The sequence below is a fragment of the Sabethes cyaneus genome, chromosome 3 (assembly GCF_943734655.1).
Source record: "Sabethes cyaneus chromosome 3, idSabCyanKW18_F2, whole genome shotgun sequence".
NCBI lineage: Eukaryota > Metazoa > Arthropoda > Insecta > Diptera > Culicidae > Sabethes > Sabethes cyaneus.
The window spans coordinates 157,295,057-157,313,203 of NC_071355.1; the positions used below are offsets into that span (position 1 = coordinate 157,295,057).

General features: G+C 41.1%; 1 protein-coding gene across 1 annotated transcript in view; it reads left to right on the top strand.

The window, feature by feature from the left end:
• Positions 1-18,147, top strand: part of LOC128740314 (uncharacterized) — a 465,117-nt gene that overhangs the window by 432,042 nt on the left and 14,928 nt on the right. Inside the window, exons 12-15 of the mRNA XM_053835852.1 lie at positions 9,192-9,485; positions 9,587-9,728; positions 9,960-10,177; positions 10,234-10,433. Of these exons, the coding sequence (XP_053691827.1) occupies positions 9,192-9,485; positions 9,587-9,728; positions 9,960-10,177; positions 10,234-10,433 (854 nt within the window). The remainder of the gene's footprint in view (positions 1-9,191; positions 9,486-9,586; positions 9,729-9,959; positions 10,178-10,233; positions 10,434-18,147) is intronic.

Genomic DNA, 18,147 nt, shown 5'->3' on the forward strand with positions numbered 1-18,147 from the left:
TTGCTTCTTAGTGATATCTCAAGCATATAAATGAAAATTTAACCGGAAAACGTGAACTTCAAACAAATCAGCTGCGGCCAGGCATGAAACAGTTTTTGGAATACTTGTTCATATTGCCGCTGCCAAACAACTTTCTATTGGCTGCCTCTAGTGGAAGGGGGTGGACTGCCCCCTTCATTTTTTGCACGCTACACCACCATATTTTATGTATTCAATTTGTTAAGGGTCAAAAATAATAATATGCGCTCAGTTGGGGCGATTCACAATACCTGTCCATCTTACCCCCACACATTGTCCGTTTCACCCGCAGCACTAAAAAAGTTCACTTTTTCGGACCATTTTTAAAACTCAAAATACACATTGAAAAACAGTTTTTAGACTAATCTCAAGTTTTTAGTCTTGACCTTGAAATGCGGTCATACATATATATTAATATTTTTTGAAACGATGGTTCTGCAATTGATGAAGGGACGGTAGGGAAAGAAATGAAAATTTTTGGTGAAGGTGGAGAAGAGCGGAAAGGAAGGGGGGGGGGTATTGGTAGCTATGCTTGACAAGTAGTCATTTTGACTCCTACCTTTTGTCAAAATTTATGTTACAAATCTCAATATTTTACACATTTTTAAAACAGATTAGAATGTCCGTTTTCCTTTAATGGACCTTGTGGTTTACAATAGGATAGCGACCGGGTCCATTATAGGAATTCTAGTATATTTTGCATGACGAGGGTCCACTAATGGCGACATTTCGGATTGCTAACCCTAAAATGGACCCTAACTTGTTGAAAATGTCGATTTTAAGACATTAATCATTAAATTCAGCTAAAATTTTATAAAGTGAACTGTGTAGTATGTTTAGTATTTTCTTTTTCATGTCATATATCCTCGGAAATAATAAGCGCCGAAACCGTACCCGAGGTTCATTATAGGTAAAGGGTCCACTATAGGTTAACTTACCCTAATTATTGAGTTACGATTTTTTTAAATAATATAGACTACAGGGCGAACACGAACAAATAACTTTTTATACAGAGTAGAAATTAATCAAATTTGGCACAGTTTCCTTTTAGAGTGTAGTTTTTACATCCAGTGAACTTCGTAGCTGTGAATTTTGTTTCAATTTTGTAGAAGCGAGACGTGAAAAAAATTTTACGCTCATTTGGAAAATCTGCAGCTATCCCATCGTACTTTGGGAAAAAAGCTGAAGATCTGTAATTCAACCATCCCAAGAGTGATGAAAAGGTTCACGGATTGATTGACATTGGATTACAAACTAGTAGCTGGCAGATAATTAGGTACAGTTTGCAGCAAATGGGGGGAAAGATTAAGCCAAAATTCACCCGTAATCCTGATATCTGCCTGATTCAACACTTGATGACAAAATCTGGATTACATCATGTAATTTACATGCATATAAGGTGAAAAGTGGCAAAGTCTCCTCATCCCAATAGGACGAAGACTTTTTTCGACAATAAACCCAGTCCAATTTGAAATCTGTAGTTGGGAAGTACGTCAAGAAAAATGACAAAATCTTCTCGCCCCAACAAGTCGAAATTTTTACGATACGCCGATTAAACCTAGACCAATTTGATGTCTGTGCTAGGTAGGTGCACTACAGATGCGAACTGTTCGGTTGAATATCATTCTATATACCGTGGACCCCCGTTCGTTTGACCGTTTTTAATCTGAACACTTTTTAATTTGAACCCCGTTGGTTTGCACGATGTGCAAATTAAAAATGGTTCAAATGTCATTCTCAATATGACATCATTTGCTTATGCAGACAATGCACATAAACACGATTTGTTTGTACTGATTCAGCGTGTTTAATCTGTTTCACAATGCGTTTTCCCAACGATTATGGTAGAAATCTGATCGGAGAATGAAATATTCGCTGCTTGCAACTGCCAACTGAATCAAACCACCAAAACAATAACAAAGAACAGGGCAGCCAGTTCACACAAGGTCCAGCATATTTAGGGTTACCAGTTGTTCAAATTAAAAGCTAACCCCGTTAGTTTGCATGAGGAATCGTTCAAACGAACGGCGGTCCACTGTACATATATCTATGCATGCGCATATTTGCCGATTGTTTAGAAAAATAATGAAAAGAAAATGTATCGTGTTGTGGCGGATTACCTACGAATGGCCGAAACAGAAATGGCCGAATCACGAATGGCCGAAACACAAATGGCGGAAATAACAAATGGCATAATATATCTAATGGCTGAATCACGAATGGCCGAATCACAAAAGGCTGAAACACGAATGGCCGAACGTCATATTCGGTCAAAAATAATCACGGCCTACAGCCTGCATAAATGTTGGGTATATGCTGTCCTTACTCGCTACCGCTCGTTCGGACTTAACTAATCCCTACTAGTCAGTAAACCTAGGAAAATGCATGCCCCCCACAGTGGCCGGCGCTTCCGACGGCGGATCACCGGTGCACACTCGCGGCCTGCGGCCGTCTCGCCCTGAACCATCTAGGAAATATTTGCTACTGACACGATCAATAGGCCTCGCCCCCTGTAATAAACGTAAATCATTCGCGCTTAGGGGAAGAAACTACTATCAATCATCTATACTATATCTACCAATATAAAAAATAAGACGCAGAGTATGTCTTGTTTTTCTGAAATTAAGGTATAGAATTTTACGAAAAGCTTTTTTCTTCAATGACGCGGATTATCACAGAGCTGCGAGTGGCAAATAGGCAAACAAAAGGCAATAGAGGGGAAAATTTTAAAGGTTTTTCAGGGGGATGTTTCAAATTCGCGGAGAGAAATAGATGAAAAAAATTATTCAAAATGTGTAAGGTCTCACAAAATGACCGATAAAAATTTTGTTGATTCAGGCATTCCGGGAAAATTCGGCCTTTCGTGATTCGGCCATTCGTGATTCGGTCTTTCGTGATTCGGCCTTCTGTGACTGTTGTTGGAATTCGGCCATTTGGATTTCGGCCATTCGTGATTCGGCCATTTGTGTTTCGGCCATTCGGTACCAGCCCGTTGTGGCAAGGATGTACTCATGTTCTTAAGCATGATAGAGCTGCTTAACTAAAGTGTATTGTGCTATTGTGAAAGATGATTTTCCTCTCACAATAGATCAAAATACAACAGATCTATGACATGGGAATGGGAGTGAAAAACTAGACGATTTATTCTATTCTATTCTATTCATTTTTATTCTATTCTATTCTATTCTATTCTATTCTATTCTATTCTATTCTATTCTATTCTATTCTATTCTATTCTATTCTATTCTATTCTATTCTATTCTATTCTATTCTATTCTATTCTATTCTATTCTATTCTATTCTATTCTATTCTATTCTATTCTATTCTATTCTATTCTATTCTATTCTATTCTATTCTATTCTATTCTATTCTATTCTATTCTATTCTATTCTATTCTATTCTATTCTATTCTATTCTATTCTATTCTATTCTATTCTATTCTATTCTATTCTATTCTATTCTATTCTATTCTATTCTATTCTATTCTATTCTATTCTATTCTATTATATTCTATTCTATTCTATTCTATTCTATTCTATTCTATTCTATTCTATTCTATTCTATTCTATTCTATTCTATTCTATTCTATTCTATTCATTTCTATTCTATTCTATTCTATTCTATTCTATTCTATTCTATTCTATTCTATTCTATTCTATTCTATTCTATTCTATTCTATTCTATTCTATTCTATTCTATTCTATTCTATTCTATTCTCATCTATTCTCATCTATTCTCATCATGGGCGTAGCGACGGGGGGGGGTTTTGGGGGTTCAAACCCCCCCCAGGAGAAAATTTGTTATACACTTTCAAGCTTGAAATTTCACAGCCAGCTATTGTTTAAAGCACAGGAAAATGTACGGGGCTGATTGTACGATCCCCATCGGCGTCGTGAACTTAGAGCCGGGGTGGTTTGTGCTGTTCTAAGCCCCATTTAATGCGATCTTGGGTTACTCTTCGCCCATTTTCTAGATATCTCTAAAGTCGCAGTTTTTTACTTAAAAAATAAAAAATGTCGCTTTAGACCTGGACGAGCCATCTTGCACGTTCAGTCGCTCTGTGCCAGTGTCGGTGGGGTTGTTGTATAGAACCGTTTTCCTTACGACGTGACTGGTTCACTGTAGTTTACTGACTTTCGTCAAATGTACGTTAGTAATCTTCCCGAGCAGTGTATGTTGCCCTTGATTCATGCACCTCCGCTACTCTTTGCTTTCAGCTTGTACTTCATCAAATGTCGTCCGCAAAGGCCCGTAAGTCCTCCGTGAGCATGGTCTATCGGTCTAATAGGGGGTTTGTACATTGTCAGGTTCCTAAGGTGGCTTATGCCTCTTAATCGCAGCGTTTGGTGAAGCTCAAAGTAGGCCCGTTGTCCTGCTTGAATATGCCGCTGGATCTCCTTATTTGTGTTGTTATCCGCGGCTACCCGCGATCCCACATACACGAGCTCATCTACGACTTCTGGTCCGTCGCCGTCAACGATTACCGTCCGCGAAAAAAGCACGTTCGTCTCATTTGATCCGCGTTTAATCAGACCAGACTAAATCGCAAAATTTAAAAGAATGAGTTAATGACAGCAAACGTTCAAGAATTTTCTAAGCTACATTTTACTCTAATCAGACTACATAAATGTTGCAAACAGCCAGTGTTATGAGATGATTTCGAACAATTGATAGCTACAAACCATACAGAGCAGCCAACTTTGAACGCATTTTTCTCAAAATAAGATTTTTGTCACTTGGCTCGGTCTGACTTAACAGCGACCATTTGAGCTATTATCATTCATGTATTTGGTCTTCGACGCGTTGATTTAAAGCCCAATCCTGCTAGGCTCCGCCTTCAGTCTAGCACAGATGGTCGGTGTTAAGTCAGACCGAACCAACTGACAAAAATCTGATTTCGTGAAAAACGAAGTCAAAGTTTGCTGCTGCTGTGTAGTAAAAAGCTATCGATCGTTCGAAACCATTTCATATCTCTGGCTGTTTGCAACATTTGTTTGATCTTATTAGAGTAAAATGTAGCTTACGCAAATCTTAATCTGCTGTTTGCTGTCATTAACTTATTATTTTAAATTTTGCGACTTGGTCCGGTCTGATTTGACACCGACCAGATGGCCTTCGTCGAAGCAAAGTTTCTGTCATCTGCTTAGCCACCTGGCAAAGTCATCTGCTTAGCCAAGAAGTTTGCTACATTTACTGAGAATCAAACCACTCTTTTCGAAATCTGATCGTCGGATCACCTTACGAGCGATGTTGAGAATCATACAGCATAAGTTGTTCATCAGCACTCTCGCTGCGTCTTGAAGAGACTCAGTTCTATAGATTTAAATAGCCTCTTCCAGCCGAGATTCGAACATACAACGTACCTCAATGCCGGCTGGGAAGTCATAACTTTAACTCTGTTATTTCAATTTGATTTTTTGTCTGATGAGCAAAGCAAAGCCGTGGGATTAAACGTCCTTTCTAAGACTTGATCCCTCTTCATCAACAGACTTCGCAGTCGGCTACTGCAGTACAGGACAGTTACCGGGCTAGTACAAAAATCCTACTGACTCTATCTAGCAGCACCGCCTAGCCGAGATTCCAACATGCGACGACTGGTTTGTTAGACCAGCATCGTACCTCGAAACCAACTAAGCGGCATTTGTCTGATGCAGAACACTCAATTTCAAACAAAATAGTTTTTAACTGAAAATAATACTCCATTTCCTGAATAAGCTGCTTACGGTTAGGCTATGTCAGATTTGTTCTGGTAAAACCCCCCCAGGGAAACTTTTCTGGCTACGCCCATGATTCTCATCTATTCTCATCTATTCTCATCTATTCTCATCTATTCTCATCTATTCTCATCTATTCTCATCTATTCTCATCTATTCTCATCTATTCTCATCTATTCTCATCTATTCTCATCTATTCTCATCTATTCTCATCTATTCTCATCTATTCTCATCTATTCTCATCTATTCTCATCTATTCTCATTTATTCTATTCTATTCTATTCTCATCTATTCTCATCTATTCTCATCTATTCTCATCTTTTCTCATCTTTTCTATTCTATTCTATTCTATTCTCTTCTATTCTATTCTATTCTATTCTATTCTATTCTATTCTATTCTATTCTATTCTATTCTATTCTATTCTATTCTATTCTATTCTATTCTATTCTATTCTATTCTATTCTATTCTATTCTATTCTATTCTATTCTATTCTATTCTATTCTATTCTATTCTATTCTATTCTATTCTATTCTATTCTATTCTATTCTATTCTATTCTATTCTATTCTATTCTATTCTATTCTATTCTATTCTATTCTATTCTATTCTATTCTATTCTATTCTATTCTATTCATTTCTATTCATTTCTATTCTATTCTATTCTATTCTATTCTATTCTATTCTATTCTATTCTATTCTATTCATTTCTATTCTATTCTATTCTATTCTATTCTATTCTATTCTATTTTATTCTATTCTATTCTATTCTATTCTATTCTATTCTATTCTATTCTATTCTATTCTATTCTCATCTATTCTCATCTATTCTCATCTATTCTATTCTATTCTATTCTCATCTATTCTCATCTATTCTCATCTATTCTCATCTATTCTCATCTATTCTCATCTATTCTCATCTATTCTCATCTATTCTCATCTATTCTCATCTATTCTCATTTATTCTATTCTATTCTATTCTCATCTATTCTCATCTATTCTCATCTTTTCTCATCTTTTCTATTCTATTCTATTCTATTCTCTTCTATTCTATTCTATTCTATTCTTTTCTATTCTATTATAGCTTCGAATGAATGCGGGTAGTTTAAGGCGATGTCTGACTGCTTAAGCCGTGCGAGATTTAACAGAGGCTGGCGTCGGTACCAAATGTTGTTCACAATGGAGAGTTTTAGTCGCACCGTAACCATCATTAGGTAGTGGTACGAGTCAACGTTAGCGCTTCGATAGGATCTGATGTCAATGATGTCTGAGAAGTGCCGATAGTTGATAGTTTTTGTTAGATTATTGTCACTTTAACAGCTTGGATCATTCGTAACTTCTGCGGGGTTGGGATTTGAACACGGGTCCTCGGCGTGGGAGGCGTGAATGCTAACCACTGCACCGGGACTGACCCCATCAAAAATTTGATTTGATGACCTACAGGAGTACTTGGGTAGAAGTCTATGCTAAAGAAGGTACTACATACTGCCACGTTCTTGGAGGTGACAAAGTCGATAATTCTTAGGCTCAATTTGTTGGTCAGTAAGTGTACACTGAACCCTCCAATCACCGGTTTGTATTCCTCCTCCTGGCTGACGTGAGCATTAATATCTCCAATGACGATCTTGATATCATGTTTTGGGCAGCTGTCGTATTCACACTCCAACTGAGCGTAGAATTCCTCCTTGTTCTCATTGGTACTTCTGAGTGGAGGGCTGTGCTGTGCCCGTTGATGATGCTTATGTTGAAGAATTGACCCTTGATTCTCAACCTGCACATTCGAGGATTGATTGATCACCACCCAATTACCCGTTCACGCATCTTGACCATCAATAGGAAAGCTGTATCCAACTCGTGTCTGTTGCCGCAGCTCTGGTAGATGGTATGTCCATCTCTTAACTTTCGTTAAGCCCTACAAGCACATCTCCTGCAGCGCTACGACGTCGAACTTGCGGCTTTTCATACGTCGGGTAGCACTCGAGTGGTCTCTTGGATGCTGAAAGAAAGGCAGTTTCACGACCCGAGCTTCCAATCTTTAGTTTTTCGTCTATATGGGTCTATTCCGATTGTTCCAGTCCAAATTTTTTTGTTCATCGTTCATTGCGTATTAGTCGGTATATCGGTCTCCACCAAAGTTGCTCGTATTCCGGTCCGAGGAGGTAGGGATAGGAGTTGCTGGATAAGAGGCTATGAATCACAGTAGGGTTTATATTATACTTACAGGTGCGCAAAGCACCGCTGGTTTACGCCTTATTCAGCCGTTAACCAGCGATTGTATAAAGAAAACTACAAGTGTTCATTTAACACCAGTTTTCTTTTCAACGAATTGAATATAGTTATGAAAAAATCAACCGTTCGACTATTAATTCATCTTCGCGTTCTCTTGTATTATTTTTAATGATGCAACAATCAGTTAAATGAAAAAAGTCATTTAAATATGTCCCATGATAACCAGGTGCTCACCGACTCTGCGTGCGTTGGTTTTCATTGAGTTTGCACAATTTCCCGCTTTTTTTGCTTAATTGGTATTTGCCAAGTGAATTGACCGAAATTAATCTTATTAGTACATATACAATTTATTATCTCTCGGTAGCCAGTCTGCCATTGACAATCAATGAAACATCATATTAGATCACAGAAAATAATCATTTGAACTTTTGGTCGACTCGATTTTTTGGCGGGTCCTCGTGGTACCATTTTTCACCAGCATTTAGCTTGCGGTTGTTTTGCTTTTGATATCAATTACAAAATATCTGCGATTTTCTTCTTTTTGCCCAAATACCCTTTATCTGCAGTCCTGTCAACTAGCGTATCATACTGTATAAGGATTTTTTTTCTTTTTGATAACAGCAGCAGGGCTGTCCTGCTCTTTGTACTCCGATTTTACGTGTTTTTACTTAATTGACCGTACCAGCTCAGCTAAACCCGAGGTTTTCACCGAGTGATACACAAAGTGCGCTCGAACTTCAGATATGTGTCGGGAGTGAGCCGTAAATACATAAAGTGGAGCAATAGTTAGTTAGACAATTTTATAAATAATATTTAGCTTTGTAAATATACCATACACAATATTTTCAAATATGACTTGGTTGGGGTGGTACAGGCAAATAAGTGAAATCTGTGCAAAGAGCAGGACAGGTATCAGCATTTGTGGCTCGAGCAGCACGTTCTTCACAATTGTGTGGAAGATTTGTACCTGGTTTTGAGGTATCAGAAATACCTATTATTAATGATGAATGAACTGTTAAAAAATTTAATTTTGAAAAGATGTATTTTGCAAGAGATTTTTTAAAAATTAAAAAACCTTCAACAAAAATGTACTTAGTCAAAAATGCATCACCTTCATGCTAAAGGCTTTTCATCCGGTACAGTAGTGCAGTGCGCACAATTCTACCGGTTGGAAAATATTATTTGAACCAGTTTCTACGTAGGGACTACTAATTGTTCTTCCCTTCCACAGATGCTCCGGTGTGTGCGACGGAAAAAATCATCATCGTGGGAGCTTTTCGCAGTGAATCTCTGCACATCCCGTGCGAGGTACACGCTGACCCTCCGCCGCGGCAGTTCTATTGGAAATTTAACAACTCGGGCGAAACATTAGAAATAACCAAAGAGCGGTTTGTTAAAAACGGCTCACTGAGCGTGCTAAACTACACGCCCGTTTCCGATCAGGACTACGGTACGCTGACCTGCTGGGGACAGAACGAGGTGGGCCTACAGCAGTGGCCCTGCTTCTTTCAGGTTGTACTAGCTGGTACGTGAGACCTCTCGCTGCAGTGCATACTGCAAGGGGGTTCGGTTTTTTAATTTGCTCCATTTTCCGATTTTTCCTTTGTTCGATTCCGCCACCAACAGGTTTGCCATCGACAGTGAAAAACTGCACGATAAACAATCAAACGCAGAACTCAGTGGAAGTGCAGTGCCTGGCCGGGTATGACGGCGGTTTACCGCAGATTTTCATGCTCGAGCTTGTTTCCAGTCGGACGGGAAGACTGCGGTGAGTTTATAGCGTTCATTGGCGCTATGTGGTGCGGTTTAAACGTAATTAGACCAGAAGAGCTAATCGATTCCTCGGTAGTTATAAATTGAGCGCGACGAAGTTAGTGTTTTCTACTTCGGAGCTTTTTAAAAGCAATGGCTGGTTAATTACGAACTGAAAATCCTAATTTTTATTATTTTAAAACAACATCACAAATGTTTTTTACTATTCTTTCGATACTTTCAACAGATACAATGTAACTAACCCGGATGAGCCGTATTTTGTGATCGAATCACTAGAATCTCTAATCCACTACAGCAGCTACGATGATCTTAGCGATGATAATGCATTCAAAGCTGTCATATATGCTGTTAACCAGAAAGGAAGAAGCCAGGGTATAGTGATCAAGGACTTTTTCCTCGAAACTACTATTACGGAGAACCGAGCTGGTAAGTGCGCCTCTCAAAGTAGTTGTCTTTTTATCAGTAATATAGCAGACTGTGTTTCATCTTTTTCATTGCAGTTCTAACGAGTAACTCATTAGATAGTATTTCGCCTATTCTGTTTGGTGTTTTGCTCACACTGTTAATACTGTGCTTTGTAATTTTTGTACGAGTTTACTACATAAAAATAACAACCACATCCTCAACTATTACGAACGCCAGCAGTGATTTGGTTGGTAACACCAAACAGCATACTTCAAAGCAGGATCAGTCTTCCAAGGTAAGACCCGCCACATTTTTATTCCTTCTTTTTCTTTGCTTTCTATTTTTGAGTTTGGCATAAAAATGTATGACAACTTTAAAAAACAATCGAAGTTTAGCTTCCTGACAGAACGAATGGTATTCAGAAAAATCGAGTTTGGAATCGTTTCAGAGAAATAAAGCTCGTCAATTAGCCGTTCAAGTAATTAAAACATCAGAACCCACACTTCCAGAAGTTTGATCATATCACAAAACATATTCCTTACCACAAACGAAAGATGCTTATCTGTATTTCCACAGCAAAACAAAACTTGTACAAAATCCTCCTTCACCAGATTTTTTAACACACAAGACGCTGCGAATGGATATTCTTATCGTGGTGCACTAACAAACAAAGTTTTCCCGCAAAGTTTAGAGCAAACATTTGTTATGCACATACCAAACATCCGAGTGCTTGTCTTGTCTGTATCCGTACGCAGTCTGCTTTTCTATCCCTCCGAAAGAGCTTGTGGAATACCGTCAAATGGGCAAGATTATTCCAACCGTGAAACAACAGCTTAAAAAGATATTCAAGTTTGCACAATGTAATCGCTTCGGTTATAATTACTTGGATGCGAAAAAATTTCACACAAAAAGCGATTTTCTATTCAACTGCTGTAGGGTTGAGAAAACACGGTTCTGTGTGTACAATGTACCAATGTTTTCTCCCAACATGAGCTGGCGGAACATTGCCTTATTAAATTGAATATATTACTTGCTTAAACACCCATCGCCTAATAAATGAAGCAAAGTTACGGGAATTTTATATCACACTAGCTTACCCGACATTTCATTTGTTCGTATTGCCACAAATTAACCTGTGTTGTACATAAATCATGAATCTCGGATGATCTTTGTCACTATCTCGAGTTTTGCAAGCCCCCCAGTGGGCGGCGCTTCCGACGGCGGGTCACCGGCAACACTCGCGACCGGCTCGGCCTGCATGATCTAGTGTTACTATAGATAGTTTTTGTGGTCTTGTTATTGATTAATGTTTTATGGAAGAGTCTCGAATTTCTCGAGTTGGATTAGTTTTTGAGTTTCGCAAAAATTTCTGTTTTATTTGTATGAGAGTCCATATCCCCCTACCACAGGGGTGAGAGGTCTCTAACTATCATAAAATAAATTCAAGACTCAAAAATCTCCTACATGCTAAATTTGGTTCCATTTGCTTGATTAGTACTCAAATTATAAGGAAATTTGTATTTCATTTGTATGGGAACCCACCCTCTAAAAAGGGAAAGGGGTCGTAATACACCACAGAAAAAAAATTCTGCCATCTAAAACTCTCACATGCCAAATTTGGTTCCATTTGCTTGATTAGTTCTAAAGTTATGAGCAAATTTGTATTTCGTTTGAATAGGAGCCCCCCCCCCCTCCTAAAAAGGTAAGAAGTCCTAATTCATAATGGGAAAAATGGTTGCCTCCAAAAACACCCACATGCCAAATATGGTTCCATTTGCTTGATTAGTTCTCGAATTATGAGGAAATTTGTATTTCATTTGTGTAGAAGCACCCCCTCTTGAAGTGTGGAAGGATCCTAATTCACCGTAGAAAGTATTTTTGCCTCCAAAAACCTCCACATGCCGAATTTGGTTCTATTTGCTTGATTAGTTCTCGAGTTATGGGGAAATTTGTATTTCATTTGTATTGGAGCCCCCCCTCCTAATGTGGGAAGAGGTCCTAATTCATCACAGAAAAAATTCTTGCCTCCAAAAACACCTACACGCCAAATTTGGTTCCATTTGCTGGATTAGTTCTCGAGTTATGAGGAAATTTGTATTTCGTTTGTATAGGACCCCCCCCCCCCTCCTAAAGTGGGGAGGGGTCCCAATTCATCATTGCAAAAAAATTGTCTCCAAAAACACACATATGCCAAATTTAGTTCAATTCGCTTGATTAGTTCTCGAGTTATGAGGAAATTTGTATTTCATTTGTACAGGAGCCCCTCCTCTTAAAGTGGGGAGGGGTCCTAATTCACCATAGAAAATTTTCTTGCTCTCGAAAACCTTCACATGCCAAATTTGGTTCCATTTGCTTGATTAGTTCTCGAGTTATGAGGAAATTTGTATTTCATTTGTATAGGAGCCCCCACTCCTAAAGTGGGGAGAGGTTTTTATTCATCATAGAAAAAATTCTTGCCTCCAAAAACACCTACATGCCAAATTTGGTTCCATTTGCTTGATTAGTTCTCGAGTTATGAGGAAATTTGTATGGAAGCCCCCCCTCTTAAAGGGGAGAGGAGTTACAATTCCCCTTATAAAGAGGGAGGGGTCTCAATTTACCATAGAATAAATTCTTGTCACCGAAAACACCCACATGCCAAATTTGGTTCTATTTGCTTGATTAGTTCTCGAGTTATGAGGAAATTTGTATGGAAGCCCCCCCTCTTAAAGGGGAGAGGAGTTATAATTCCTCTTATAAAGAGGGGAGGGGTCTCAATTCACCATAGAATAAATTCTTGTCACCAAAAAAAACACCCACATGCCAAATGTTGTTCTATTTGCTTGATTAGTTCTCGAGTTAGGAGGAAATTTGTATTTCATTTGTACAGGAGCCCCCCCTCTTAGAGTGGGAAGGGGTCCTAATTCACCGTAGAAAATTTTCCTGCCCTCGAAAACCTTCACATGCCAAATTTGGTTCCATTTGCTTGATTAGTTCTCGAGTTATGAGGAAATTTGTATGGAAGCCCCCCCTCTTAAAGGGGAGAGGAGTTACAATTCCCCTTATAAAGAGGGAGGGGTCTCAATTTACCATAGAATAAATTCTTGTCACCGAAAACACCCACATGCCAAATTTGGTTCTATTTGCTTGATTAGTTCTCGAGTTATGAGGAAATTTGTATTTCATTTGTATAGGAGCCCCCCCTCCTAAAGTGGGGAGAGGTTCTTATTCATCATAGAAAAAATTCTTGCCTCCAAAAACACCTACATGCCAAATTTGGTTCCATTTGCTGGATTAGCTCTCGAGTTATAAGGAAATTTGTATTTCGTTTGTATAGGAGCCCCCCCTCTTAAAGTGAGGAGGGGTCCTAATTCAACATAGAAAATTTTCTTGCCCTCGAAAACTTTCACATGCCAAATTTGGTTCCATTTGCTTGATTAGTTCTCGAGTTATGAGGAAATTTGTATGGAAACCCCCCCTCTTAAAGGGGAGAGGAGTTATAATTCCCCTTATAAAGAGGGGAGGGGTCTCAAATTACCCTAGAATAAATTCTTGTCACCGAAAACACCCACATGCCAAATTTGGTTCTATTTGCTTGATTAGTTCTCGAGTTATGCAGAAATTTGTGTTTCATTTGTATGGGAGCCCCCCCTCTTAGTGGGGGGAGGGGTCTCTAACCATCACTATAACCTTGCCTGGCCCCAAAAACCTCTACATGCAAATTTTCACGCCGATTGGTTCAGTAGTTTTTGATTCTATAAGGAACACAGGACAGACAGACAGACAGACAGACAGAAATCCTTCTTTATAGGTATAGATTTTTTAGAAAAATAAACTAACTACAAGCTATGAACCTTAGACAACAAAAAATCTGCGAATTGGTTCTTCAGTTATTGACTATCATCTCACAATCCATGTCTGTCTGTCTGTCTGTCTGTCTGTCTGTCTGTCTGTCTGTCTGTCTGTCTGTCTGTCTGTCTGTCTGTCTGTCTGTCTGTCTGTCTGTCTGTCTGTCTGTCTGTCTGTCTGTCTGTCTGTCTGTCTGTCTGTCTGTCTGTCTGTCTGTCTGTCTGTCTGTCTGTCTGTCTGTCTGTCTGTCTGTCTGTCTGTCTGTCTGTCTGTCTGTCTGTCTGTCTGTCTGTCTGTCTGTCTGTCTGTCTGTCTGTCTGTCTGTCTGTCTGTCTGTCTGTCTGTCTGTCTGTCTGTCTGTCTGTCTGTCTGTCTGTCTGTCTGTCTGTCTGTCTGTCTGTCTGTCTGTCTGTCTGTCTGTCTGTCTGTCTGTCTGTCTGTCTGTCTGTCTGTCTGTCTGTCTGTCTGTCTGTCTGTCTGTCTGTCTGTCTGTCTGTCTGTCTGTCTGTCTGTCTGTCTGTCTGTCTGTCTGTCTGTCTGTCTGTCTGTCTGTCTGTCTGTCTGTCTGTCTGTCTGTCTGTCTGTCTGTCTGTCTGTCTGTCTGTCTGTCTGTCTGTCTGTCTGTCTGTCTGTCTGTCTGTCTGTCTGTCTGTCTGTCTGTCTGTCTGTCTGTCTGTCTGTCTGTCTGTCTGTCTGTCTGTCTGTCTGTCTGTCTGTCTGTCTGTCTGTCTGTCTGTCTGTCTGTCTGTCTGTCTGTCTGTCTGTCTGTCTGTCTGTCTGTCTGTCTGTCTGTCTGTCTGTCTGTCTGTCTGTCTGTCTGTCTGTCTGTCTGTCTGTCTGTCTGTCTGTCTGTCTGTCTGTCTGTCTGTCTGTCTGTCTGTCTGTCTGTCTGTCTGTCTGTCTGTCTGTCTGTCTGTCTGTCTGTCTGTCTGTCTGTCTGTCTGTCTGTCTGTCTGTCTGTCTGTCTGTCTGTCTGTCTGTCTGTCTGTCTGTCTGTCTGTCTGTCTGTCTGTCTGTCTGTCTGTCTGTCTGTCTGTCTGTCTGTCTGTCTGTCTGTCTGTCTGTCTGTCTGTCTGTCTGTCTGTCTGTCTGTCTGTCTGTCTGTCTGTCTGTCTGTCTGTCTGTCTGTCTGTCTGTCTGTCTGTCTGTCTGTCTGTCTGTCTGTCTGTCTGTCTGTCTGTCTGTCTGTCTGTCTGTCTGTCTGTCTGTCTGTCTGTCTGTCTGTCTGTCTGTCTGTCTGTCTGTCTGTCTGTCTGTCTGTCTGTCTGTCTGTCTGTCTGTCTGTCTGTCTGTCTGTCTGTCTGTCTGTCTGTCTGTCTGTCTGTCTGTCTGTCTGTCTGTCTGTCTGTCTGTCTGTCTGTCTGTCTGTCTGTCTGTCTGTCTGTCTGTCTGTCTGTCTGTCTGTCTGTCTGTCTGTCTGTCTGTCTGTCTGTCTGTCTGTCTGTCTGTCTGTCTGTCTGTCTGTCTGTCTGTCTGTCTGTCTGTCTGTCTGTCTGTCTGTCTGTCTGTCTGTCTGTCTGTCTGTCTGTCTGTCTGTCTGTCTGTCTGTCTGTCTGTCTGTCTGTCTGTCTGTCTGTCTGTCTGTCTGTCTGTCTGTCTGTCTGTCTGTCTGTCTGTCTGTCTGTCTGTCTGTCTGTCTGTCTGTCTGTCTGTCTGTCTGTCTGTCTGTCTGTCTGTCTGTCTGTCTGTCTGTCTGTCTGTCTGTCTGTCTGTCTGTCTGTCTGTCTGTCTGTCTGTCTGTCTGTCTGTCTGTCTGTCTGTCTGTCTGTCTGTCTGTCTGTCTGTCTGTCTGTCTGTCTGTCTGTCTGTCTGTCTGTCTGTCTGTCTGTCTGTCTGTCTGTCTGTCTGTCTGTCTGTCTGTCTGTCTGTCTGTCTGTCTGTCTGTCTGTCTGTCTGTCTGTCTGTCTGTCTGTCTGTCTGTCTGTCTGTCTGTCTGTCTGTCTGTCTGTCTGTCTGTCTGTCTGTCTGTCTGTCTGTCTGTCTGTCTGTCTGTCTGTCTGTCTGTCTGTCTGTCTGTCTGTCTGTCTGTCTGTCTGTCTGTCTGTCTGTCTGTCTGTCTGTCTGTCTGTCTGTCTGTCTGTCTGTCTGTCTGTCTGTCTGTCTGTCTGTCTGTCTGTCTGTCTGTCTGTCTGTCTGTCTGTCTGTCTGTCTGTCTGTCTGTCTGTCTGTCTGTCTGTCTGTCTGTCTGTCTGTCTGTCTGTCTGTCTGTCTGTCTGTCTGTCTGTCTGTCTGTCTGTCTGTCTGTCTGTCTGTCTGTCTGTCTGTCTGTCTGTCTGTCTGTCTGTCTGTCTGTCTGTCTGTCTGTCTGTCTGTCTGTCTGTCTGTCTGTCTGTCTGTCTGTCTGTCTGTCTGTCTGTCTGTCTGTCTGTCTGTCTGTCTGTCTGTCTGTCTGTCTGTCTGTCTGTCTGTCTGTCTGTCTGTCTGTCTGTCTGTCTGTCTGTCTGTCTGTCTGTCTGTCTGTCTGTCTGTCTGTCTGTCTGTCTGTCTGTCTGTCTGTCTGTCTGTCTGTCTGTCTGTCTGTCTGTCTGTCTGTCTGTCTGTCTGTCTGTCTGTCTGTCTGTCTGTCTGTCTGTCTGTCTGTCTGTCTGTCTGTCTGTCTGTCTGTCTGTCTGTCTGTCTGTCTGTCTGTCTGTCTGTCTGTCTGTCTGTCTGTCTGTCTGTCTGTCTGTCTGTCTGTCTGTCTGTCTGTCTGTCTGTCTGTCTGTCTGTCTGTCTGTCTGTCTGTCTGTCTGTCTGTCTGTCTGTCTGTCTGTCTGTCTGTCTGTCTGTCTGTCTGTCTGTCTGTCTGTCTGTCTGTCTGTCTGTCTGTCTGTCTGTCTGTCTGTCTGTCTGTCTGTCTGTCTGTCTGTCTGTCTGTCTGTCTGTCTGTCTGTCTGTCTGTCTGTCTGTCTGTCTGTCTGTCTGTCTGTCTGTCTGTCTGTCTGTCTGTCTGTCTGTCTGTCTGTCTGTCTGTCTGTCTGTCTGTCTGTCTGTCTGTCTGTCTGTCTGTCTGTCTGTCTGTCTGTCTGTCTGTCTGTCTGTCTGTCTGTCTGTCTGTCTGTCTGTCTGTCTGTCTGTCTGTCTGTCTGTCTGTCTGTCTGTCTGTCTGTCTGTCTGTCTGTCTGTCTGTCTGTCTGTCTGTCTGTCTGTCTGTCTGTCTGTCTGTCTGTCTGTCTGTCTGTCTGTCTGTCTGTCTGTCTGTCTGTCTGTCTGTCTGTCTGTCTGTCTGTCTGTCTGTCTGTCTGTCGTGACTCGCATGAACGTCCAGCAGTTCTTCCACCCGCTGCAACAACACTTTTGTTTTGTGGTGAGCTATCTGCTTGTATCAATCTTTCAATGGTACTGCAAGCCTCCGTGGCCAGCATTTCTACCTTTTCTAGCGTTTCACCGGCTACCAACAGTAAAATGTCGTCCGCAAAGACAACGATCCCTGACCCTTTGGACTGTTGACTCTAAGAGTGACCGTTGTACATCCCGTTCCATAACGTTGAACCGACAATAGAGCCTCAAGGGTTAATTTTTGGTTATTCAGGTTATTCGCCGTAATCTTCACCGATCGCACCCCTTGGCCGTACACCAACACTCGGTTGTGGAAGTAACTCTTTAGGATCTGGCACAGGTAATCCATGACTCTCACTCTGTGCAGGGACGCAGCTATAGCCTCCCAGTTCAATTGGCGCTATTAAAGGCGTTTTTGACGTCGATGGCTATAACTACACAACTTATGTTTGGCCAACTTTTCGGTTTTCTTGACTACTAGTCGAATAGCCGTTGACCGTTGACTTCCCGTTCCAAAATCCGAATTGCATCCTCGACAGTCTCAGCGTTGTCCTCTTCATCTAAGTACGGAGTATGTGGCCGTCATGCTGGGTCATGGGCCCGAGGATAGGCATCAACGCCACAGCACAGCTCTTTGTAGCAATTCGTTTAGCTCCTTTCCCTATTCAATGCAGCTCGTGTCACTTGGAACACCAACCTACGCTCATCTCGGTCTGCTTCGGCTTTGCTCTTTGAACTCGTCTTCTTGCTCCGAGATAGCTACTGCGGAGGTCGCTGAACTGCTTAAGCCAGCGATAAGCTGGTCACCGTAGAAACTTTGGTTCCAGGATTCTTGGCATTGTTGCATCATATACCCACACTAACCTGTTCGTAAACCATTCCGCGCTCGGATTTAAAGACTCGACGTCCACCCTAAGTGTATT